This window comes from Podarcis filfolensis, assembly GCF_964270895.1.
Source record: "Podarcis filfolensis genome assembly, chromosome: 13".
Taxonomy (NCBI): Eukaryota; Metazoa; Chordata; class Lepidosauria; order Squamata; family Lacertidae; genus Podarcis; species Podarcis filfolensis.
In genome coordinates this window covers 14,577,460-14,603,690 of record NC_139615.1, presented here as the reverse complement: position 1 = coordinate 14,603,690, position 26,231 = coordinate 14,577,460, and the positions used below count along the sequence as shown (strand labels likewise).

The following is a 26,231-nucleotide window of genomic DNA, read 5'->3' as shown; positions in this document are numbered from 1 at the left end:
GCCCTGATCCAACTGCTGTTGCGCAATGGTACTGCATGTTTGCTGTGAACCTGTTAAGTAGGGTTAGGGCAGCAGGGACAGGGCTTAATCTTTAAAAATATATATATAAAAGCAGCATAAAAACTATAGCCCATCAATCATCATAATTTATTTTCTCCTTTTCAAAGTATCTGATTCATTTGTAACTGAAAAGCAATAAAATACAAACTATAACCATAGCCCAGATAAAATTAGTCTGGAGCCAAGGCATTAAAAGGCTTAGGAAAATAAGGCTAGTAAGGCTCTCAGTCTAAGTTGCCTTTTTTCCATGCCCCTTCCTGCTTGGATTTCTGCAACACATGTATTGCACATACATTGCCTAAAAGACGCTCCAGAAATTTCCTTTTAATTCAGAGCACAGCTGCAAGATTTGTAATCAGGTAGAATGCTGTTAAGGTGCTACACTCAATATGCCAGCAAATTTGGAAAACTCAGCAGTGGCCAGAGGATTGGAGAAGATCAGTCTACATCCCAATCCCAAAGAAGGGAAGTGCCAAAGAACGCTCCAACTACCGCACAATTGCACTCATTTCACCCTAGCAAGGTTATGCTTAAAATTCTACAAGGCAGGCTTAAGCAGTATGTGGAACGAGAACTCCCAGAAGTGCAAGCTGGATTTTGAAGGGGCAGAGGAACCGGCAACCAAATTGCAAACATGTGCTGGATTATGGAGAAAGCTAGAGAGTTCCAGAAAGACATCTACTTCTGCTTCATTGACTATGCAAAAGCCTTTGACTGTGTCGACCACAGCAAACTATGGCAAGTTCTTAAAGAAATGGGAGTGCCTGATCACCTCAACTGTCTCCTGAGAAATCTCTATGTGGGACAAGAAGCTACAGTTAGAACTGGATATGGAACAACTGATTGGTTCAAAATTGGGAAAGGAGTACGGCAAGGCTGTATATTGTCTCCCTGCCTATTTAACTTATATGCAGAATTCATCATGCGAAAGGCTGGGCTGGATGAATCCCAAGCCGGAATTAAGATCGCCGGAAGAAATATCAACAACCTCAGATATGCAGATGACACAACCTTGATGGCAGAAAGTGAGGAAGAATTAAAGAACCTTTTAATGAGGGTGAAAGAGGAGAGCGCAAAATATGGTCTGAAGCTCAACATCAAAAAAATGAAGATCATGGCCACTGGTCCCATCACCTCCTGGCAAATAGAAGGGGAAGAAATGGAGGCAGTGAGAGATTTTACTTTCTTGGGCTCCATGATCACTGCAGATGGTGACAGCAGTCACGAAATTAAAAGATGCTTGCTCCTTGGGAGAAAGGCGAAGGCCAACCTAGACAGCATCTTAAAAAGCAGAGACATCACCTTACCAACAAAGGTCCGTATAGTTAAAGCCATGGTTTTCCCAGTAGTGATGTATGGAAGTGAGAGCTGGACCATAAAGAAGGCTGATCGCCGAAGAATTGATGCTTTTGAATTATGGTGCTGGAGGAGACTCTTGAGAGTCCCATGGACTGCAAGAAGATCAAATGTATCCATTCTTAAGGAAATCAGCCCTGAGTGCTCACTGGAAGGACAGACCGTGAAGCTGAGGCTCCAATACTTTGGCCACCTCATGAGAAGAGAAGACTCCCTGGAAAAGACCCTGATGTTGGGAAAGATGGAGGGCACAAGGAGAAGGGGACGACAGAGGACAAGATGGTTGGACGGTGTTCTCGAAGCTACAAACATGAGTCTGACCAAACTGCGGGAGGCGGTGGAAGACAGGAGGGCCTGGCGTGCTCTGGTCCATGGGGTCACGAAGAGTCGGACACGACTAAACAACAACAGAATGAGTATACTGTATCACTTTGAATGGGGCCATGGGGCCCAGAAACAGTCTAGTTGCAAACTTCACTGGCTCCCAGTCTACTTGGGGCTCCAATTCACAGGTTGGATTTTGGCCTTCAAGGTTCGGGAGCAGGGAGCCATGAGGATTGTTTGCACAAAATCATCTGGCCAGCCAGGTCCCCAAAAAAGTTTTAGAACTAAGGTGAAAACAGCCCCAGAAATAGCTCAGTGAGAGCTGAGCATGTTCCATGGACAAGGGATGCTGACTTTGGGGGGTGGGGGTTACAGAAAATAGGGGGGCGGACTGACTGGAATGGAGTATCATAAAAGGGTACATGGCAGTCCATAGTGTTCAGGAGCAACCCACATTGCAACTTTCTTCCAAGGTCTCTTGTGAAAGAAGTAAACCTGTTCCTACTTTCCAATGTTCTAACTGTGGCAAAAAAACTAGGAGAACAAACACCTGGTACTTATTTCTCAATGATTTTTAAAGATTACATTGTATTTTATTAATATTTAACTTTAAACATATTAGTGCTTAGGTTCTGGCTGCTCTGTGTTAATTCTACACATCCTCTCTCTGTCACACACACCTGTGTGCAACCTCAGGTCCTTTCACCACAAAACATTTTGGCTACAGACCTGCTTTAATTTAACCCTGAACACTTATGAACATGCACAGAGTTATTTCACCACTCCACAGCCACAGTCAGCTCTTCCCCATCAGTGACAGGAGCAAGGGCTGCCAGACATCTTCAGGCAGGCATTTGCTTTTTAAAATAACTTCTGTATTTGCTATTGGACAGTGTTCTCGAAGCCACAAACATGAGTCTGACCAAACTGCGGGAGGCAGTGGAAGACAGGAGTGCCTGGCGTGCTCTGGTCCATGGGGTCACGAAGAGTCGGACACGACTAAACGACTAAACAACAACAACATTTGCTATTAATTGTTTCCACAGCACTACATACTTGGAAGGTGAACCAGGTCCAAAATATATGTAGCAGAAAGTCTGATAAATTTGTGTGTGTGTGTGTTTAATACTTTATTATAAAATAGACTGTGCATACGGGAATGATTCTGTGATTGCCAGCAGCAGCAGCAGCCTCTTACTGCACAAGTTCAGAGAGCCTTTATCTTCTTTGATCGATCACTCATAGCTGAGTAAGATTGTCTTCCATAAACACAGTTTTAACAATGAGTCTGTAAGTGACTGTGGAGGCCAATTCTGGACCCACATGTCCTTCCATAGTGGGGACATTGGTTCCCAGGCAGGAGTTGATCACAGTGTGGATTTGCCAAGCGTGCCTTCCTCTTAGCACGTTTCTCCCTTGCGTTCGAGTGTCTTCAAAGCCCATGACACCTTTGGTAAAGGCTGTTCTCCAACTGGAGCGCTCGCAGGCCAGTGTTTCCCAGTTGTCGGTGTTTATACTACATTTTTTTAGATTTGCCTTGAGACAGTCTTTAAACCTCTTTTGTTGACCAGCAGCATTACGCTTTCCATTTTTAAGTTCAGAATAGAGTAGTTGCTTTGGAAGACGATCATCAGGCATCCACACAACATGACCAGTCCAACGAAGTTGATGTTGAAGAATCATTGCTTCAGCACCGGTGATCAGTGTGGTGTTGGACTAGGATTGTGAAGACTAACCTACCACAGAGAGTTGTTGTGTGAATAAGGAGGAGAAACCCACATTTTCTGCCTTAGACAAATGGTGAACAATTGCTCTAACAGTGTTATAGTATCTTATTTTAAAAAGAAACTGATTGCTCCCCCCACACCACTTACAGTTGAAATGTTCCACTGTGTCCGAACCACAGTGGCCTCATCCTTCAAGATTTGCCCATTGGCTGGGACTCTACATTCTCTTAGTTTGCCATCCTCCCAACAAGCCTGTGACAAACTCATCATTACTTCCACTGCAGTCCAAAATTTTGCAAGCAGAGGGATATGGACAGGTTAAGATAATCATTCTAGGTTTTCCTGTTCCAGAACTGCTTTCTTAACTTGCACAGACCAGTCTAAGGTAAACCTGCATCTTTAAAAGTTGAAACAGCTACTCCTCTGACTGCATTTATAGGGATGCCATTCCATCTCTATGTCCACATTACTTAAGTGAACACGGAAAATGACCTCAGAGCTCTTTTGTTTTATGAATTGTGACGCCTGAGGTTGATGAGTTGGCAAAGTGCTTGCGTGGCCCGACTGCTCCTTCCAGCTGCACAGGGGACATAACAGAAGGGGTACTACTGCTTCCTTCCTTGAGTTTCCCAGTAACTGGTATTCAGAGACATCCCACCTCCCACGGTGGAGGTAGAACTTAAGCCACCATTGCTGGAAGCCGCCTTTTCCTCTGTGAATTTGTCTAATATTTCAAAGCCAAGAGACCAATACTGATGAATTGGAAGAACAGAGATACAATTCCCCTTAATCAATGGCTTGACAACATGACAACATTGGCGAGCTGCAAATTGTAGGCTAGGCTTTATAAATCAAGAAATAATGTATGAATACATAGAAATATGTATCTCAAAAAGAACAAGCAAGGCAGACTCTATGTTTTGTGAACCAGTTCTGAACAGGGAGACATCCATTACATCCTGTCATACATTTTTCTATGCTGATTTTAAATGCACTTAAGGCTTGCATGTAGGATACAGATGCGAAGCAGATTGTTATACAGTGGTACCTCAGGTTAAGAACTTAATTCGTTCTGGAGGTCTGTTCTTAACCTGAAACTGTTCTTAACCCGAGGCACCACTTTAGCTAATGGGGCCTCCTGCTGCCGCCATGCTGCCACCACACGATTTCTGTTCTCATCCTGAAGCAAAGTTCTTAACCCGAGGTACTATTTCTGGGTTAGCGGAGTCTGTAACCTGAAGTGTCTGTAATCTGAAGCATATGTAATCTGAGGTACCACTGTACTGGGTACCTGGCAGTGTATAATAGCTCTGCCTGTTTACCCTTAATTTAAAAACAAAAACAAAAATCCTTAATGATCGATCGGCATATACAAAACAATAATTCCATAACAGAATCAGGCACTTGGGTATCAGATTAAAATGGCGGCAGCTGTTACCTATTATTTCATATTAAATTATTCTTGGATGCTCACCAGCACTTGCTCCTTGGTTATTTTTTTCCAGTCCTGAGGGAGATATGCAGGGAGAGCATGATAAGCTTGAGCAAAATGCTGGCTGAACTCCTTGAACACAAACTTCCAGTAGTCTGAGACTGTGATGCTATCAACAGGCTGGATACGCCAGTTGGGATAATACTGGCAATATTTTTTATATACGGATGCTATTCTCCACTTGTGTGCCTGTTTCTGAAACTGGCATTTGAGATGACATCAGAGGAGCATAAGGAATATACTAGCTTTCTAGTTTCATGGTTTCTGTACCTCCCTACTCCTTAAGGCCAATGAACTGATGCAAAATGTTCCTGCTCACTGTCACCTCCAGCTTCACAGGGGACTTTGTAGAACAGACAATGCTTCCCACAGCCAAACACCTGCTTCAAGATTTCATCCTGGGGCTTGAATGTTGTTGTTGTTGTTTAGTCGTTTAGTCGTGTCCGACTCTTTGTGACCCCATGGACCAGAGCACGCCAGCCACTCCTGTCTTCCACTGCCTCCCACAGTTTGGTCAAACTCATGCTGGTAGCTTTGAGAACACTGTCCAACCATCTCGTCCTCTGTCGTCCCCTTCTCCTTGTGCCCTCCATCTTTCCCAAAATAGAATGTTTGAAAGTATCATCTCAACATTCATCTTAAACTTCTCTGAAGGGATTCCTTCCATCATCTCAGGAACATAGGTCTGTACCTCAGCTAAGAAAGGTCCAGTCTCGGCACTATTGTTGAACAAAATGACATCCAACGAGTCCTTGGAAACTGCAAGTTCTTCATTCATCTTGTGGCAGCAATGCTCCAAGGATTCAGACAAACTCATCTGTTTTGCAGAGATCTCCAGAGCCTCTCTTGTTTTCTTTATCACAGAGGATAGGATTCCTCTCTCCAAGACTGCCATGTCCTCCCTGTAATGGTCTAACACGGGTCAGCAAACTGTCCCTCAGACCTTGTGATGGGCCGGACTATATTTTGGAAGAAAAAAAAATGAACGAATTCCTATACCCCACAAATAACCCAGGGATGTATTTTAAATAAACGCACAGATTCTACTCATGTAAAAACACCAGGCAGGCCCCACAAATAACCCAGAGATGCATTTTAAATAAAAGGACATACTCTACTCATGTAAAAACACGCTGATTCCTGGACTGTTTGTCGGCCGTATTTAGAAGGCGAATGGGCTGCATCTGGCCCCTGGGCCTTAGTTTGCCTACTCATGGTCTAACAGGTGTGCCTGTATCCAAGATTTCATTTCAGGTTAAATATTGTTATGTCACTGAGCCCGATCGCCAGGGTGGCCAGCTCATTGTCATGTTCGCAACTGTCCTCCTTCTGCAGTTTTCAAACCTTCTGTGCCAATCACCAGAATGAAATCACAACCAAGTTCTTGCTGAAAATACTCTGTGACTCTAAGGAGTGTCATGAATGCTCTTCATGTACATCACCCGCTGCTGGCTGCAAACTGCACTCCAAACATGGCATTGAGAAGGGTGGATTTGCCAGTGCTCTGTACAACAAGAACAGTTAGAACATGCATCCTGGATTTCCCCACAAGCTTAGCATGTCAAACACTTGTTAATAGAGTGAACCCGTTGATTCCTCTAATAGCATGCTTGAGTGCCAACAACTTTGCAGTCAAAACAGGCCACTGAGAAACAACATCAGGTATCAGCATTTTCAGAGGTAGGGTGGATACAAATAAATGATTTTATATTTTTTAAAAAAATAATAATCAGATTTTTTTTATTTAAATTGGATTTTTAAAATAAAATGCTATTGGACGGAAAATCTTTCTAAAGATAGTTCTCTATTTAAGTTACATTATAGTCCAAAGGCTATTCATCAGGAAATAAGGATTTATTTTCAGTTTTTCATGTGTGCTAAAACTCAGTCTAAGTTGTTGTTTTTTTGAAAAAAAACTGTTTAACCACATCAGTTAACAAACATGGATACATATGCTATAATGTTATTGTTTTAGTTAAGTAAATTGTTAAGGTAATGATTATTTTTCTCCTTCCAACAAAGTACAGCAGAAAGGTTGTCCAAATATAAACAGTTAACTTATTAAACCTCACAATAATTTCATAATTATGTATTTCTATGTATTTCTAATAGTCAATGTATTTCTACTAGTATAACCAAATCAGTAATTTTTGATATAACTGTAAAAACTATTCTGAAAATGTATTATTCCAAAAATGGAACCTTCATCTGGTTGCAAATATTAAGATTATATCAGCAAGAATGAGTCTTTCTGTAAAAAAAAAAAAAAAAAAAAAAAAGATTTAAATCAAGACTTACTGACTTAAATCAAATCTACCCTGTTCAGGGACTCTTAAAGTTGTGGAAGTGTGTGTGTGAGAGAGAGTCTGGATAAATTTAAAGAAGAAAAATACCCCCAAAAAATTATCACAGGCCAATGAGGATTGAACCTGCTCAATAGCCATGGAATATAGGAGAAAATGAAAAAGCAGGTGGCCACGCATTTGTATGTGGGAAAAGGCAAAAGAAGAGAGCAGAAGGCATGTATTCTGCAAGCCAAATAGTTTGGCATATAATTAGTCAAAGGTGGAGGTTGTTTTTTTAAAAAAAGAAGCCCAGCAAGCACTTGATGCAAGAGGCAGTCCAATGTGGCCTTACTGGATCAGAACCACTGAATTTTGTGCATAAATCCATTTAAAATGGATTCCTCCTTCATCCCTAGTGGCGGAGTGGACCTGCTGCCTGGCAGAGCACCTGTTTGCCTGCACCTCTACCTGTATACCAACAAACAAAGCAAAATGGTGGGAGTTTTCAATGCTCTCTCTGCCAGTGGAATCCCAAAATCTAGTTACTGCTGTCTGTGGAACTCACTGTTCAGGAGAAGTGGGATTTTGCCCTTTTGTGGCTCCTTGGCTCCCTCACAAACCCAAGAGTTCTTAATAGCAAAATAAAATGCAGGCTTTTTTTGGGGGGGGGAAGGAACATGTCTCCTTTATATAAACAATTATGGGTATCATAATCCTTTTCCCTGAATGAACCACCATAAGCCCCTCAAAGCAAAAAACCATTATTTTGGCACCTTCAAATTCTAATAGGTGTTTTCTGTTCATGTACACAAGCTTTTTCTTCAATCCAGAAATATATACCATCTGTCAATTTAAATGTTCGGAAAAGTTTGGACTGTTACTTGACAGGAAGGGTGAAGCCTGAAGCAGCAGCTCACCCCCAACCAAGATGGCTCCCTGAGGTAAAAAACAAGCTGTCAACTTCCATTATTACTATCCTATGAAAAGCCACACAAAAAATGGATGTCTCGTTATTTTACTCTTCCCCACAATCCAGAGCTGGTGACTAGAGGTTGACAAGGAGGGAAATATCTGAAGAAAATGGACTGAACTATAAATTACACCAAACATGCTTATAAATACATGTGCTTTAAGACTGCCACTTTTATTTTAAAAGAAGAACAGGCACAGGGTCTTCCCTGCTGATGTGCTCCTGATTTGGATCTAAGCACCATACCAGATTCTGCCAAAATTTATTTCCCTACCCTTCCTATTTCCCCACAAGAAGGTGCTGGTTAGTGCAGAAGAGGAGATTTTTGGGGGCGGGAAACCAGCACAAGGCCTTGATTCAGATTGGGAGGGTGGTATAGTGTGGGGGCCCTGTGCCTATTTGCTTTGGGGGGGGGGGATATCACAGCTCAATAGGATTTGTAATCTATTATGTTCTGCTCTTGCTTCCTGTGGCGTTTGCCCGTTCGTTTAGAAAATGCTTGAACGTGGGGAGAGATAGGGTTAAAAATATAGACCAATAGGAAAGCTGGAGGCGGAGCCTACCTGTGTATAAAAGGGCTTAGCGCAAGGTTTGAGTTAGTTGTTGGGAGTTGTTGGTGGTTGGTTGGTTGGGAAAGGCAGTTGGAGAAGCAGTTGGCAGGCAGTTGGAAATAGAGAGACAGTTAGGGCAGTGGGTTCTTGAGTGAGGGGAGGTAGAAGAGATAGAGGAAAATAAGACTAAGAAAGTAAAGAGTAACAACATTGGGGATGCCGTAAAAATTTGTTTGTGTCTGAAATAAAACACACTCTTCTTTATTAATTGAGAACCTGACTGAGGCTGAAGTGATTTTACCGGGGAGGACCTGGTTGGTGGCAGCAGATTAGTGGTGTACGGGTCAATAGTCCGTGAGACGACCGGGGGCTCCGCATGAACGCCACACTTCCATTCACCTGAAGCAAAGACAGTGCTGTCCCTAAGGTATGGCAAACTGGGGCAATGGCCTCAGGCCCTGTGATCTGGGGGGGGGGCACACAGGCCAGGCAATAGGCATTGCGCCACTCAAGGTGGGTGTCATCACCACCACTCCTCCTCTCCTCATTGGGATGTTGGAAAAAACTCCTGCAAAAATGGAAACAGGAGTGGAAATTGCTGGTGTTCACAAATTTGTCCCATGTCCAGGACAAAGATCAATCTAGTGAATAAGATAGCTACTTGCTGTTGTTGATAAAAAATAGATTACCCACCCCCATTGACATTGTTTCCTTTGTATTGAAGTAGAAAGGGTGGAACAGCGAAACAACAATATTGTTTGCAAAATTATGTAAGTTACATAATTTTGCCACAGCAGAGAACAAGACAAACAACATAGGCTTGGGCAGAAGACAACTTGCACATGAACAGAAGCAGTGCAGCATGGGATACACACACTCACACACACGTGTGCAATGGGAAAGGTTGCCTAAGACTCTTGCAGCAAAAAGGGGGGAATTTGAGCTTCCTTAAGCACCTAGCCTACAAGAGATAATGACTGCCTTTACTCATGTCTCATGAGCTACTGTATCCAGTCAGAACATGAAAATATGCTCTCCTCAGCAGCTTAATTGATAAAGAAGCTCCTTCCTCTGTATCCAACATGAAAACACTTGGTCAAACATGCAGCTTGCCTGGGACTAAGATAAGATGCTCTCCTTATGAGAGCCAGGGGGTCAGGGAAAAGGCTTGTTTAGCAATATTAATATTTACAAGATTAAGTACGCACATGTCTTGTTTGCACCATCAGTGACAGCCTGTTTAAAGAGCCAAGCCAAAAACCAATTATACTCCCTGACGTTCCAGCTTGGCTCCTTCTATTTTTTTTTTTAAATAAATTTTTATTAGGGTTTTACAAAAAAGAAAAGTAGAAAATTTACAGAATAAAAAAAGAAACCACAGATAGAAATAAACAATAAAAGAGGAAAACACAAAAAATACACAAAAAACAGCTAATTAAAAAAGAAATTAAAAAAGTAAAACAAATCCATTTTTCTCAATATCCTCAAATTCATATGCTTGTATCCTTGACCTCCTCACACCTCCCCCCTTTGTGTTCCCGTTTAGATACTTGGTTCAGCAAATTCTTACCCTTTTTCAATTATCTTAACTTTGTGTCATAACATAATATAACTCAATATTTTCAACCATTTATCAATACATTTTTTTTACATAATCTTATTAACTTTTGTTGCTAATTACCACTTATATCTAATCCAGGCATGATTTTAACATTCATTAATTTTACAATATTTCCGAAGATAGTCTTTAAATTTCTTCCAGTCTTCTTCCACCGACTCTTCTCCCAGGTCTCGGATTCTGCCAGTCATTTCCGCCAATTCCATATAGTCCATCAACTTCATCTGCCACTCTTCCAGGGTGGGTAGCTCTTGTGTCTTCCAATACTTTGCGATAAGTATTCTTGCTGCTGTTGTTGCATACATAAAAAAAGTCCTATCCTTTTTTGGTACCAATTGGCCGACTATGCCCAAGAGAAAGGCCTCTGGCTTCTTAAGGAATGTATATTTAAATACTTTTTTCATTTCGTTATATATCATCTCCCAGAAAGCCTTAATCTTTGGGCACGTCCACCAAAGGTGAAAGAATGTACCTTCACAGCTTGGCTCCTTCTATTGACCTGTTTAAAACCTTATCTTTTCACTCTGGCATGCTCAAACCCATCTCCCTGCTGTTATAAGAATTTTAAGGTCATATATATATATGTGAGATAAATGTTCATAAATGTACCAATGTCTGGAGCAGCACAGGAAGACCTTCCTGAAACCATTTGGACTCCCTGAAACCATTTTGACTCCCAAACTGACCAAATGTTTTCTCTGCAAGGAGGGAGGGGGTGGGGGAATGTCAGGGAACTGACATCGGAGCGAGAGGCGGAGGCAAGGCTCCCAAGCGATGCTGGAGAAGGGCCCAGCAGGGAGAGAGGCAACTCATCGGCTGGGGAAGGAAATCAACGTAACACCAGGGATAAAGGGGGGCAGATGGGGGAATCAGCGAGGGGGCTCCAGGACTCCTCGCCGGAGACCAGCGGGGAGAGCACGGGTCCTCCGCTACCCACACCCACCCTGCGCAGAAGACTTCCGCGCAGGGAAAGTAGGCGTAGACTTGGCGTCAAATAACTTATTTGCTGGAAGAAGTTCAAGAAACGCCCACTGACGGATCCTGCTAGCGACTGAAACAGCCACGAAGTGAAGGGCTGTCCAGACAGAAAAGGTTTAACCAGGCAACCTAGCCAGGAGTGGCGGCAACTTACGCACGAGCAACCCCTATAACCATTACAGGGAACTTTCCCATTGTCTCAGGAAGTGGGTGATCACCATTTCAGAGGAATGGGCAGACTACCAGGAGAGGCAATCAGATAAGGCATTATCAGAAAACCAGCCAAACAGGACAAACAACAGCACTCAAATTTCTGTTGTAGACCGCCTTTCCGGTGATGTAGGTATGATGTTTGTGGGGGGTGGTCTTGGATTACACCCCTTCTGTGATGTATGTATGATGTATGGAGGGGTGGTCTTGAGCTCCAGGGCAGGGGATTTAAAATATCTATATAAGGGCAGGCACACTGTTGTTCTAGGTCCTCCTCCTTTCCTACGGGTAAGCAGAGCACCCTGTTGCAACAGATCAATAAAGATCAGGCTTACTAGCTTTTGCTTCTCAATATTCTCTGGTTGGCCTCTGTTATTTTCTCCTACCAATAGGAAACCTATGTAAGGACTCTATATGGGCTCTTGGATGCTCCATAAGGGAAGAAGGGCAGATTTTGTTTACAACACTGCTCTGCCTTTTCCCTTCACCCCCATTCCCTTGCATGTCCACTTATAACTAGATGTTATCCCAGTGCACAGATCATTCAGAATCCCAATTACTTGAGATAAAGGGAAGATGGGAGCAGTTGCTTAACCACAGGAAACTCTTATGCAAATTCAGGCCACTGGCCCACCAAGCTCAGTGCTGTCTCTGGTGACTGACAGCCTCTCTCCAGGATTTTGGACAAGCGACCTTCCCAGCCCTACCCGGAGGTTGAACCTGAGATCTTGTGCAAGCAAAGCAGCTCATCCACCACTGAGCTGTGGTGATTCCCCCAAAGGGGAAGTAAACAGACCCCTCCCAGTTCTTGATATTCTTGTATGCAAATGTCCCACTCACTAGGGACATTTTGCCCACTTCCTGTAAGCCTAGATTTTGGAGGGATGAATTTACTCCCACTGCTCCTGCCTGTCAATTCTCCCCTGTAAGTATGCCCCATATGAGGGAAACACAAGCAGCATTAAGGCATTTTAAGAGAGGATTGATCTGCACACACAAGTCCTGCCCTGAACATCTTCATTAACTGTAGTCTGAGACCTTCATGCATTGGGCAGACGTTATGAAGAGGTATTTTCCATGCATTCTGTTGAGTGCACTAAGAACCCACCTTCAGATTTTCCTGTTCAGGGCTCCCTGCTGTATGAAGGTGCAAACAGGGCTATGGGGGGATAGGAATACAGTGGTATCTTGGGTTAAGAACTTAATTCATTCTGGAGGTCCGTTCTTAACCTGAAACTGTTCTTAACTTGAGGTACCACTTTAGCTAATGGGGCCTCCCGCTGCCGCCACGCCGCTGCCATGTGATTTCTGTTCTTAACCCAAGGTACTATTTCTGGGTTAGTGGAGTCTGTAACCTGAAGCATCTGTAAACTGAAGCGTCTGTAACCTGAGGTACTACTGTATGTAGTTATACCCATAGAATCTAAGCATGAGCCCCCATCTTGTAAAACAGATGGATCTAGTTTGCTTAGGGGCATTAAAAATCTAGCTTGCATAGCGGCATTAGAAATAATGATTATTTCCCCAGGCAATTTCACTCAGCATGTTCCTTCTTAAGGGGAAAAGTAATCTTTCAAATAAAGATTGTGCGAATAGTACAGAAACAACACACTTACTCCAGAACAACCCCTGCAGAGATGAGTAACACTGCTTGCCTTTGTTCATAGGAAAGTAGTTTATTCTGAAGCAACCGCAGTATGGAGGAACTGGGCAGAGAGATGTTTTTCTTCCTGTCTTATAAGTCTAAAAAGCCTGGAGTCCTCCAGGAAGGGAGAGTGAGGAGGACTGACAAATAGAAGTACGTTTTCATACAGCACACAGTTAAAAACAATGGAATGCGCTATCACCAAATATAATGGCCACCAATTTATATGGCTTTTACTGGGGATTAGATATTTGTGAAGATAAAGCATTGAAAGGCTACTAAATCATCACTGCTATATGGTACCACCAGGTTCAGAAGAACCAGTGCTGGATTTACGTATAAGCTGAACAAGCCATAGCTTAGGGCCCCACTCTTTTGGGCCCCCCAAAAAATTTAAAGGAAAAAAACACCTGGATGTACATTTCCAAAATATAAGATAAAAAACAAATAAAATAAAACCTACATATAGCAACAGTGGTAAATTGCTTTAGATACCTATTAGGTCCATAAATTACTATATAGCATATATCCAATACACAAAAAACAGTGACAATTTGTTGTTGACAAAGGACAGCTGGACATATAAAGGGCCCCATTACCTTCAGTAGCTTAGGGCCTCATCAAACCTAAATCTGGTCCTGAGAAGAACTATGCCTCTGAGTAGCTGTTGCTGGGGGAACATGATCAGGAGAGTCCTATTGCACCGATATCCTGCTAAAGGGCTTCCTAAAGTCGTCTGATTTGGCCACTTGTGGGAAAACGGGATGCTGGACAAAGTAAGCCCTTGGTCTAATCTGCCAGGGTTCTTCTTATGTTCTTAACCTTGTTTTCAGAGAATTCCTTACCCTTCAAAATGCCTTGCTCCATCTTTGTCACTTCCATATCAAGATCTTGCTCACTCGATATGTTTGACGATTCTGTATGTAAACACAGAAACAAAAGACTGTTAAGCAGAAAATAAGTATCCCTCATTCTTCCAAGCCACATTCAGGATAAGGGACGGATTACACGTCTGAAGAAATTAGTGCGTCTGTGTTTGAATATCAGTGACACCCTCCCTTCCCCAACCCAAACTAGGGTGCTGCAATATTCCAGAATGTGCTAAGAGGGGAAGGTTTAGTTGGGGAATGTTTAACTGTTGAGCTACTGTGAGGAAAGCAAAAAATATGTTTTGCTAGAAAGGAACCTTGGGGTTTAGGCTTTGTTTTTCAGGATAGTTGGAGAGGTAGAAAAAGCAGATGGGCAAAAGCTTAAGCAGGCCCTAGGGTAATGAGGAGCTCCACATCATTCATCACAAAGCATGTTAAGAAATTGAGGGGTGCATGAGTGCTTTTTCATAGGATGAATCAGAATAAACGCTGTTCCTTGTTGCACTATAAACCAGTATTGTATGTGGACCAAATGGTCTGAGAAGCTTCAGTATTTTCATTTTAATGGATGTTCCTAGACCCTGAGGCTTCTGAGAAGAATGAAGGCAGTGTTATGGCTTATATTTAGACATTGCAAAGGGTTACAAACAGTTCTGGAACATCAGTAAAGAGCAAGGACTCATCCACACATCCTTTTGTCCTGCTGCTTCCCCCCCAGGGAAAACAGCTCTTTAGTGCTCAGTCAGAGCAAAAGACAATTGGAGTTTTCTCTGGGTTGATGTTTGCTCTGAGTTAGCACTTAATGGCAGGTTTTTTCCTGGGAAAGGAGTGGCGTAAGGGGGAAATTGCTCAGACCTGTGCCTAGAAACTGCAGGTCAAGTGGAAAATCACTTGGACCGATGCTTTCTAGGCACTGGTCAAGCGGAAGTGTAGACCTAACCCTTAATTAGCATTTGTCAATAGCTACTGGTACACTACAGGACATACCTTCTGAGTCTTTGCTGCCACTCAGCATAGAAAACAGCACATTGATTGGAATTCCTGGCCCATTCTTTTCCAAAGTGTCTGGGGAACAACTTATCTGTTGGTTTGGGTACGCTGTAGGAGAAGAGCAAGCTAACAGAAACACCTTCAGAATTAACAACTATAAAATTTTACAGCTCAGGCTCCTATGCAGTTGTTCATCCTCTCAAGGTTGAAAAGCTCTCTCTCTCTCTCTCTCTCCTCTTCCTCACAAGCATGTGAGCACACAAACACATACAATTTGGGTTTTCTCTGGACTTACGCTTGCTCTGATCTAAAGCTAAAGAGCAGGGCTTCTTGGGGAAAGGAGTGAGGCATGGAGAAAACCACCCGGATCTGTGCTTTCTCTGCACAGGACAAGTGTGGACAACCCTAAGCGAAGAAGTCCCATATCATGCTACCTTTTTTGGTTGCCCTCTTCTGAACATTTTCTAAATCTACAGTACCCTTTTTGAGGCAAGGCAACCAAACTGTACACACTATTACTAATGTGGTCATATACTAGATTTGTATGATGGCATACAGTTCTATTTTCAGTTTATTTCCTAATCTTCCATGGCAGGGAACTTGCCTTTTCCACTGCTTCTACACAGTTGATGTCTTCATCGAGTTATCTACTACCACCCCAGCTTCCTGTTCCTGGTTAGTCACTATCAGTTCACACCTCATTAGCGTATTTGTGAAATTAAGATGCACGGAAGGCAGATTCCAAAATGCACTCCAACTCCCACTGGCTAATGGTGAGGGGGTAATAGGAATTGTAGCCCAGAAACATATTGAAGAGTACAGGTTCCCCATCCTTGAGCTAGCACATTGGTGAGCAGAATTTATTTATTTTTTTTACACTCTCCTCTCCAGCAGAACCAGCTCAATTCAGCCTTCGGCATAACATTAAGACATAAAATGTTGAGAATAAGGCAGAGAGGGGCATTTCTCTTTGCTTCTTCCCACATTATCATGATCTCTTCCAGGGAATCTTGGTTGGCTTTCCCTGGGGCCAAAGCAGGGAAGGGCCAAATTAAGCAGTCCAAAGTTGTTGCTGAAAGAGGGGAAGTGGGAAAGGTAGAGGATGCCCCTGGACTTGCAGAAATTTTGGCGCTTCCCTGAATGTCGATGAATAAGTTGCAATAAAGGAAGTTCCATATCCTGTCATCGATGACAAAAAGCAGGGAAAGCTGAAAACAACAATTTGGAACAAAAAAAAATGGTCTAAAAGTGAAAATAAGAAAATATATCTTAAGCAATTCAGTATTATGCAAAAGAGAAAAAACCCCAAATATGACAAATTGGGTCCATTGTTCAAAATGATGACATTTCAGAGGAAAGAATATCACAAATATTTCATCAGTGGGAACTAGAAATGCAAGTGTTGCTCAAATGTATCAAGGGGAAGTTGGTTCCGCTGGGGTCATTGTAACACACACTGGAGAGGTCAGATCCTTTCTGCTTTTTTTAAACACCCCAAAGTATGCTTAACCCTGGAAGTGCATGATGAAATTGAATTTGCTCACCTTCCTCTCTCTTGTCATCTCTTCTTCTGTCAGTATTTAGTTTATAAACTCCTCAGGGCAGAAAGCTGACTTTTCTACTTATGTTAGTATGTAAACATCTAATTCATAGCACTGTATAAAATATTATTAATTTCCTTAAGTATATTCACTCCAGAAGCAGCAGCAGCAAGAGCCCCCCATGTAATCACACTGCTCTGGGTTGTTGTTTTTTTGGGGGGGGTGGGGATGCTCAATGTTTATTACTTTTTAAAAAGAAGATTCTAGACCTCATGGCAGAGATGAATTTCTTACATCCGTTTTTCAAGCTCTCTGGAAACAAACCACCCAAAATCAACTAGCCAGGTGCAATGTTGTCATTTCTTTCCAATCTGGGTGTTATGCTTTCTGGGATGAACAAGCATGAATTCATTCCCTGGCATAACTGTAGTTCAGTGTTCTTTTTCCATCATAATTTTCTGTTTTGAACAAAGTTGCCTCCTCCCTGATCATATGAATGAACTAATAACTACAGTGGTACCTCAGGTTAAGTACTTAATTCGTTCCGGAGGTCCGTTCTTAACCTGAAACTGATCTTAACCTGAAGCACCACTTTAGCTAATGGGGCCTCCCGCTTCCGCTGCACTGCCACTGCACGATTTCTGTTCTCATCCTGAAGCAAAGTTCTTAACCTGAGGTACTATTTCTGGGTTAGCAGAGTCTGTAACCTGAAGCGTATGTAACCCGAGGTACCACTGTATTATCAATGCAAGGACTGAAATTACTACACATTCAAGAAATGACTAAAAATAAATTGAACTGAATGAAAAAAATAAATATATATAGAAGATGGCACTTCAAATTTGGAGCGAGCCAGACATGCAAGTTCAGATGAAGTCACATGAGGGTAGCGGGGAATAATGTTCTTGCATTGGGACCCTGATCAGTGGCTTCCTTGCCAGCAGTAGGAGACATGTTGGTCCCACAATTCCATATTTGTAAATAATATTACGGACACCACAAGTCTCCTGTGCAACATGCTTACTCACCCAAAAGGAACAACATGCAGCAGTGCTGCTATGGGGGTGACGGGGAATGGAGTGCTGAGCAATACTTTCACATTGCACGCAAAATAGGAAGCATATTTGTGTCACTGGGTTCAAAATGGAAAATTTCTGCTTGTGCTGCTGCTTCTTGCCGTGCTGAGTCACCAGAAAGAAAGGAAAACAGCTGCCCCGGAGAAATCAAAACGCAGAGGAACTAGATTAAATTACCCAATGCCCAAGGGGTATATGAGATTTTGGGAAACTTGTTCCTAGTGCTTACGTACACCAGACACACCTCACTCCCATTTCCGCCAGAATCTCCAGGGTCGGATAGGGAGGGTCACAGGTTCCCCCACCTCCCGCTCTAAAATCTGCTGCTTGCCTTAAAGCATGGGTAGGCAAACTAAGGCCCGGGGGTCGGATCCGGCGCAATCGCCTTCTAAATCTGGCCCGTGGACGGTCTAGGAATCAGAGTGTTTTTACATGAGTAGAATGTGTTCTTTTATTTAAAATGCATTTCTGGGTTATTTGTGGGGCATAGGAATTCGTTTACCGCCCCCCAATATAGTCCAGCTCCCCACAAGGTCTGAGGGACAGTGGACCGGCCCCCTGCTGAAAAAGTTTGCTGACCCCTGCAAGGCAGGAAAGTGCTGCAAATTACTTGTTTTGTTCATTCGTTTCTTTGCAAATGAAGCCTCTAAGCAGTTTACAAAGACTAAAAAGCATACATTAAGACTGTCAATAAAAATAAACATTAAGGACAGGTTGATAAAAAGCAAAATGAATAAAGCAACAACAACAGTTAAAAAGTATGCTTTTCAAGCAAAAATTATGAATTAATATTCACATCAAGTTTGGGTCCCAGGACTCAAGCACACCTTTGACCCAAAGGCCATTCCCTCCAATTCTGGATGCATGAAGACTGATTGCAATTCCTCAGTGGCCCTTTTTTTGCGAATGCCCAGGCCACACTCTGCCTTCTTGCGCCCTTCCTCAAGTGTGGCATGGCTGAGTTTTTCTCCTGGGACTGAGCCTGGCTCAGATTAAGCATGACTGCACCTAAATGCTGAACTCACCAGGTACTAGTAAGTCACCATCTCTCGGTCTCAGTTACCCTGTCTTTGAAATGGGGATAATAGTGGCCTACACTCATAGGCATGTTGCAAGGACAGCTTTTACAAGGTCATAAAACAGTGTGGAGTTAAGGTGCAGCACTCATAATTAATAGTTATTATAATAATTAGGTGGTATAAGCAAAGCCACAGGCATTCTGCAGAAAACCTTGGCACTGGATTTTTCATTTTCACCACGTTACAGGAGACAGATTGGGCAACTCAAACCATCCAGGTTCTGTTAAAGCAGGGTTGGGGAACCACCTTCCTGCATGCCTTATTAGGCTTAGACACAGGCCCCAATTTGACTCAAAACCATTTGCCCCAAACCACACCCACATCCCCCACATCTGACATCAGATGAGACATCAGGAGTGGGCAGGTAGAGATCTGACTGCAAAAAAACCACGGTGAGGGGGAAGCTTAAAGCATGTTCCTGATCGTTCCTTGCCAAGGGATATTTGTGGTCACCACCAATCAGCTGATCATCAGTGATAGCAAAGCTGTGGCATCAGCTGTGCTATGGAATTTGCCATAACTCTGCAGCACAACCAATCCTTGCTGAAAGCGGGGCTTGAGGTCAGCATCTATCACCTGCTTGGTAGATGCTGCACTTGAGCTCAAGCCACACGACAAAGGGGGTGGGGAAATGAGGCACCTGATGCCGTGATGATGTCAGGTGATTGACAGGTGGCTAGCCCCACCCACCTGTCAAAGTGCCCCACTTGGGCAAGGAAACCCAGGGCCTGGCCTGCTGGCTAGAAAATGTTCACTAACCCTGAGTGGATGTGGAGCTTTGTGAAGGACACACTGAACCGGGAGATCTGGAGAAGCAAATTCCAGAAAACTGAGAGCGTTGCTGAGCATTTACTCACTGCGTGCTGGAGGCCGTAAGTCCGGAGGCAAATTTGGAAAGAGGCTCCTTATGCCTTCCAAGAACTGCTGGCAACTCTGCTCCCCTTTGATCTGGATCTTCACTAGGAGTTTTCATACCTTCTCCTTTGGGTTTTGCATCTTATCCAGAGTTTCATAATCACTCTCGGAGATCAAGTTCTGGGAGGCCGCATCAACTAAGATTATATCAGGTGCTCTTTGAAGGAAGCCGATGAGTGTCTCACTGGATTGTCTCAAAGGCCATGGGTGGAGGCACCGGTGGCTGCACTGGAGAAGAAACAGGCATGTTGCTATTAGTCTGCTTTGGCACCTCTCGCTCCGTTTTCTCCTGAGAAACCCTAATGTGCAACATCAAGATATTGTAAACCACTCAGTGGTCCTCGGATGAAGGGTGGTATAGAAATTTAATAAACAAAGAAGATAAATAAACACCAGTTTCCTGTATGAGCAGGAGCATAATTCAAAGTATTGGTGTTGACCTTTAAAGCCCTAAACGCCCTCGGCCCAGTATACCTGAAGGAGCATCTTCACCCCCATCATTCAGCTTGGACACTGAGGTCCAGCTCCAAGGGCCTTCTGCCAGTTCCCTCCCTGCAAGAAGTGAGGTTACAGCGAACCAGGCAGAGGGCCTTCTTGGTAGTGGCGCCCGCCCTGTGGAACATCCTCCCATCCCATCAAGGAAATAAACAACTATCTGACTTTTAGAAGACATCTGAAGGCAACCCTGTTTAGGGAAGTTTTTAATGTTTGATGTTTTATCGTGTTTTTAATATTCTGTTGGGAGCCACCCAGAGTGGTTGGGGAAACCCAGCCAGATGGGTGGGGTATAAATAAATAAATTATTATTATTATTATTATTATTATTATTATTATTATTATGAAGAATACAGTGGTACCTCGGGTTACATACACTTCAGGTTACAGACTCCGCTAACCCAGAAATAGTACCTCGGGTTAAGAACTTTGCTTCAGGATGAGAACAGAAATCACACGGCGGCAGCGGGAGGCCCCATTAGCTAAAGTGGTACCTCAGGTTAAGAACAGTTTCAGGTTAAGAACGGACCTCCGGAACGAATTAAGTACTTAACCCGAGGTACCACTGTACCTCTTCTCAGATGGTGCTTGAAGGGAAATGGATCTAAAAATCAGAGAGTGGATGCTTCCTGGCATTGCTTCAGAACCATTGATTCAGTTATATGTCAACCTAATAAATTAGGAGGTGATGATAAATCTTCACAATCTGTAACATGGGCCAGACGTGGCTGCCAACTCCCATTCCTTTATCTCCTGATCTGAAGATGAAGCACTCCACCTGCTCTTTAAACACCTGGCTCTTAAAGAGCAAGCAGAGGGCTTTATCTCCTCCCTTTAACGGCAGGTACCCAAGATCAGAGATAAAGCCCTCCGCCTGCTCTTTTAAAGACAGCATTTCCAAGCACCACCGAAATGGTGCTTGCCAAAATTGTGAGCGAGTGAGAGCGCTGAGTCTGCGTGTCTGTTATGCGCCAGTTGTAGGTGTGGTGAGTGTTCGTGTATAAACATATGCGTTGGCTATACTCACTGCTGCTGGCATATGACTCATGGATGTGTGGCTGCCCCCATCACAACATCCCTGGCCTAAAAAAAGGTTAGCCCCCCCCCTGTGATTTGTAAGATCAAGAAACTAAGATTTATTTAACTGGACAACCATTCTACAAATTCTGCACCACTATCCACAAGTGTGGCTGTTCTATATGGCTCCTTTCCAGGACTTCTTAGGGTTTTGTCCAGGGGTCAGAAAACTTTTTCAGCAAGAGGCTGGTCCACTGTCCCTCCGATCTTGTGGGGGGCTGGACTATATTTTGAAGCGGAAAAAAATGAACGAATTCCTATGCCCCACAAATAACCCAAAGATGCATTTTAAATAAAAGGACACATTCTACTCATGTAAAAACACGCTGATTTCCAGACCGTCCACGGGCTGGATTTAGAAGGCGATTGGGCCGGATCCAGCCCCTGGGCCTTAGTTTGCCTACCCATGGTTTTGACCATCAAGGTGTTTGACCCAAGGGAAAAATGCTTGGTAGCCAGGAATAGCAGATGCCTGCATGGATGGTGCAATATTGGGGAAAAGTTTTCTCAGGCAAAGCAGCACAAAACATGGAGTTACCACTCCCCCACAGCGGTCCTGTGTTTTGCACAACAGGCAGAAATTCAACAAGTCAGCTTCACCTGCTTGTTTTTGGCCAAGCACAGAACTTCTCTCCAGAAAAAGTAGCAGCAACTCAGCTCTGTATTACATGATCCAATCTACTTGCAGTAGCTCAGATTGTATTGTGAGGGACAGGTCTTGCCATGAACAATGAATGTATCAGAGAGAAGAACAATACAGAGAGAGAGAAAGAGGCAGGCAAGGGAGTGGACAGGAGAGAAGAGCAGGTTTTGGTTTGCACATTGGTGGCTTCCATCTGTTCTTCCTTCCCTTACAAAGAAGCCCACAGCCAGTGCGCTAGGGCTGGGGAAACAAACTGTGGCATTCCAGGTGCTGTTGACCATTGGTTGGACCTGGCAGAGGCTGATGGGAGTTGTGGTCCACCAGCAATATCTGGAGGGCCACAGGTTCCCCATCTCTATGGCTGGCAGACACTCCTCCACAAGAGCGGTGGTTCTGTTTATTCCATTCCTCTCCCTTGGAGAAGGAAGGAACTAATATGGAGATGGGGACAGAGAAAGATTAATAGTTGCGAGAGGCAGCATGCGTTGATGGGTGTGTGTGTGTTTTGGAATTCACTAGCCAAACCGTGGGCTGCTGCTGCTAGTTTGTTATATAAGAAGATTCTGTTTTGTGATTGCCTTGGCAATTATCTTCCTGGCGATAATGAAGAACCACCTCTGTGGCTTGAGGGGAAGGTAGGGGCCATCTGTCACTGTACCTGTGAGTCCTTGAGAAGCTTCCAGAACCACTCGCCAGCCTGTTATTCTGTCTCTGCCACGGCCAGTTAGCTGGAAGGGATCCTTTGAAGGAAATAAAGCCCATCCCTAAATTCTGTGTGTGTATAGCTTGTTCACGTGATCCAAAAACAAATAATTGTTGTTTTAGCTCCGTAAACATTTCCGCCCTTTCCTTCACAAGGAAGCTAGCTTACCTCAAGCTAACTCATTGCTGCTCATACCTTTAACAAATAAGGACTGTTTTATGTCTGTAAACATTGTGTTTCCCCGAAGGAAGCCAACTTCTGTGCTGACATGGCTCCTCATATATACCTTAAAAAGCTGCATGAACAGCAGAAAATCTAGGGAATGAATCTGTGTGCAAGGAAAAGGTTCATCTGCTGAATTTCTGCATGTTAAAGGTAAAGGGACCCCTGACCATTAGGTCCAGTCGTGGCCGACTCTGTGGTTGCGGCGCTCATCTCACTTTATTGGCTGAGGGAGCCGGCGTACAGCTTCCGGGTCATGTGGCCAGCATGACTAAGCCGCTTCTGGCGAACCAGAGCAGCGCACAGAAACACCGTTTACCTTCCCACCCGAGTGGTACCTATTTATCTACTTGCACTTTGACGTGCTTTCAAACTACTAGGTTGGCAGGAGCAGGGACTGAGCAACGGGAGCTCACCCCATCATGGGGATTCAAACCGCTGACCTTCTGATTGGCAAGTCCTAGGCTCTGTGGTTTAACCCACAGCGCCACCCGCGTCCCCTTTTCTGCATGTTACACAGCCATTATTGGAGGCACAGGAGCTTTGCAAAAAAGAAAGAAAGTTGGCAGCCCCTAGGGATACAGAGCAGCACATTTAAAACCCAAGACTTCCCCAAAGAATTCTGAGGTCTGTAGTCCCCCCCCCCCCACAGAGCTACCATTTCTAGCACCATTAAACTATGCTTCCCAGGATTCTTTGGGGGAAGTCACATGCATCAATTGTATATTGAATATACTTTAAATGTATGCTGGGAATATCAGTTGCACATAAGGGGGGAAACGCTTAACATAAGAAATTAAGCACCAGCTACAGCTAGATGCTACACAGAAGATATTAAGAATAAGGCTACTGACACCCTTACAGGTCTATCTCCTTCTCTCCCCGACTCTCCTCTTTGAAGCATATTCTGTTCTGCAGTGTAACACCAGGGTCCTACAGCAAAGGGCCCAATCTTACTTTCTGTGTCAAGAATGCAAATCTGTTCCCACCCAAGGACACACATTCGTATTCAACATGATCTTTGTAAACATCAGACAGTCTCAAGCCTCTAGTCCTCTTGGTTGCAGAAAATAAAAGGAGCTGTCCAAACAGCTGCGGAAATACGTCTATACTTTTTACACATATAGCTGCTTTCAAAAACTACTCATGAAAAGACTACCCCACCCATTTATTATTTGAACTCTCAAAAGGAAATACTGTGGGAAGGAAAGAAGGAGGTTTTGGGTGAGTGTGTGCTTGCGTGTGCAATATTAGGAGCTTGTTTGAGAATACCCCACCACGCCATTAACAACACCCAAACCTTTGTAGCCTTGCTCCACCCTATTCCCTGGAAGTTAGCAAGAACTTACCCAGCTCTCTTCCACAGAAAGAAAAAGGGAAGCCAGAAACCTAGACCTTTTTTGAACTAGGCTCCACAGGTCTGCCACATTTTAGAGAAGTGACTACCCACGTCCAAAAGTCCTTTGGCCTAATATATGACCCTTTAACAGAGGGTAAAGGTAAAGGGACCCCTGACCATTAGGTCCAGTCATGGCCGATTCTGGGGTTGCAGCGCTCATCTTGCTTTATTGGCCGAGGGAGCCGGTATACAGCTTCTGGGTCATGTGGCCAGCATGACTAAGCCGCTTCTGGCAAACCAGAGCAGTGCACGGAAATGCTGTTTACCTTCCTGCAGGAGTGATACCTATTTATCTACTTGCACTTTGATGTGCTTTCGAACTGCTAGGTTGGCAGGAGTAGGGACCGAGCAATGGGAGCTCACCCCATCGTGGGGATTCGAATTGCCGACCTTCTGATCGGCAAGTCCTAGGCTCTGTGGTTTAACCCACAGTGCCACCCGCATCTCTAACAGAGGGTAAATAACAATTCAGCAAGTAAGACTTTTCACAGCATGGAGATAAATGTGACCACCTGCAACCTGCTGTCACTCAAACTGTGATGAAGGGGCTCTCTTTTAGAAGGTAGTCTCAGTCACGTCAATCAGTTGCACCTCCCCTTTTGTCATTCTCTGGTCTTCATTGGACCCAGCAATCCCTCAAATAAAACATAAAGGATTTGGATGTTGCCCCTTAATAACCAGATGCTTTGCAACAACAATGTTGGGCAAAAGATTCCTGTACGGCAGGAGGTTCGACTAGGTGATTCTTGTGGTCCCTTTCAACTCTACAATTTTGTGGTGGCCACCCCGTCTCAAAACAAATATTGTAAAAGGTCAGGACATAGAAAAATAGCAACTGACACTGACAAGGGGGTGAGAGCTCTTTGCCTAGGAGGAGAGATGGGGAAGTTTGGAGGCTGTTTAGTTTAGGGGGGGAGAGATGAGTAAGGGATGGATAAAATTATAAACCTCTGATTTCACACCCACACACACCCTACTCTCTACATGCTGCCTCTCATGCAGCCCCATGTGGTGGAATCAAGTGCATTTATCACATATTGCATCTGCACATGAACAACAAAAATGGCACCCCTGGCTTTATTCATTTATGTTTTTGGCTCTGCATCTAACACTTCTAGTAGCAGAACTAAAATTGTGGGTGGAGCTATATGATTCTGTCTGGGTGGACACTGAAGGACACACTGGACTGTATTGATCCACAACACCCAAGCCAGATTATCCTGGATCACCAAGACGGACCTGCAGTTACTTCTAGCACATGGGGCTATCCCAAGATCTGATTATGGGAGCACACCCTATGGTTGCCTAGCAACTATGACAGGCTTCACACGCACACAACCCCGCCCATCAATCTCCTGGAGTGTAATGACATTATTACCCTGAGATGAAGCTTGATAGACAGCCCCCAAACTGGAATCTCTCATTGTCAAAGGCTGGACCTGAGCATCCTCTGTTTGATCTCAGTATCCCTCCATCAGCAGTAAACGGGAACTAGGGCTGGGCGATAATCTGGTTTTCAACCTCGCAAAAAATCACCGCTAGACATTGCGATGTACGTCATGATGTCTGAAATTGTGATCGTGACGTCTGAAATAAGGATGGAACTAGGTAGAGATGAACACGGAACACACAGATTTCGTTGATCTAGTTGGGAACTCCAGCTTTTCCCGAAGGCCACCAGAAATGGAGGCATAGGAAGCTGCCCTGCAAAGTCAGACATACAATCCATCTAGCTCAGTACGGCCTGCTCTGACTGGCAGTGACTCACCTGAGTTTCAGGCTGCGATGGCATTCCCAGCCCCTACCTAGAGATGCCAGGACTCGAACCTGGGACCTTCTGCCTACTGAGGGTCAATCTTTCCGTTTCATATCTCAGCTGCATGGTGATCTCTGGCTTTGGCATTCAGCTGCTCTTGCCTCATGCTGTATGCGTAGAATTCCCAGGGGCTCTGCAAGCCAAGGCAGGCATTTTCCTCGTCTCCTTTGCCCCTGGGGAACAATTCACA

At 43.9% G+C, this 26,231-nt stretch overlaps 1 protein-coding gene across 9 annotated transcripts; it reads right to left on the bottom strand.

The window, feature by feature from the left end:
* LOC310748471 (uncharacterized protein) lies at positions 1–26,231 on the bottom strand. Of its 9 annotated transcripts, none has more exons than XR_014541325.1 (6): positions 25,994–26,231; positions 22,560–22,641; positions 17,645–19,914; positions 15,073–15,201; positions 14,062–14,133; positions 1–50 (listed from the first exon to the last, which is right to left on the bottom strand). XR_014541325.1 is itself a non-coding variant. In XM_083584302.1 (5 exons), exons 1-5 carry the CDS (start codon positions 26,015–26,017, stop codon positions 4,200–4,202), a joined length of 327 nt encoding a protein of 108 aa, XP_083440428.1. In that variant the 5' UTR covers positions 26,018–26,231; the 3' UTR covers positions 2,632–4,199. The 9 variants fall into 9 exon arrangements, 2 of the variants coding, with proteins under 2 accessions (XP_083440428.1, XP_083440427.1); XR_014541328.1 differs by lacking the exon at positions 1–50 and adding an exon at positions 4,226–5,357; XR_014541326.1 differs by having other exon boundaries at positions 16–50; positions 14,062–15,201.

Excerpts from the sequence above, each read along its gene's own strand:
- LOC310748471 (XM_083584302.1), bottom strand. The coding sequence starts at position 26,017 with ATGCCATCGCAGCCTGAAACTCAG. Across the intron at positions 22,642-25,993 it reads CATCGCAGCCTGAAACTCAG|GATCCCTTCCAGCTAACTGG; the intron begins GTGAGTCACTGC and ends TTTCCTTCAAAG. Across the intron at positions 14,134-15,072 it reads TGGCAGCAAAGACTCAGAAG|AATCGTCAAACATATCGAGT; the intron begins GTATGTCCTGTA and ends GTTTACATACAG.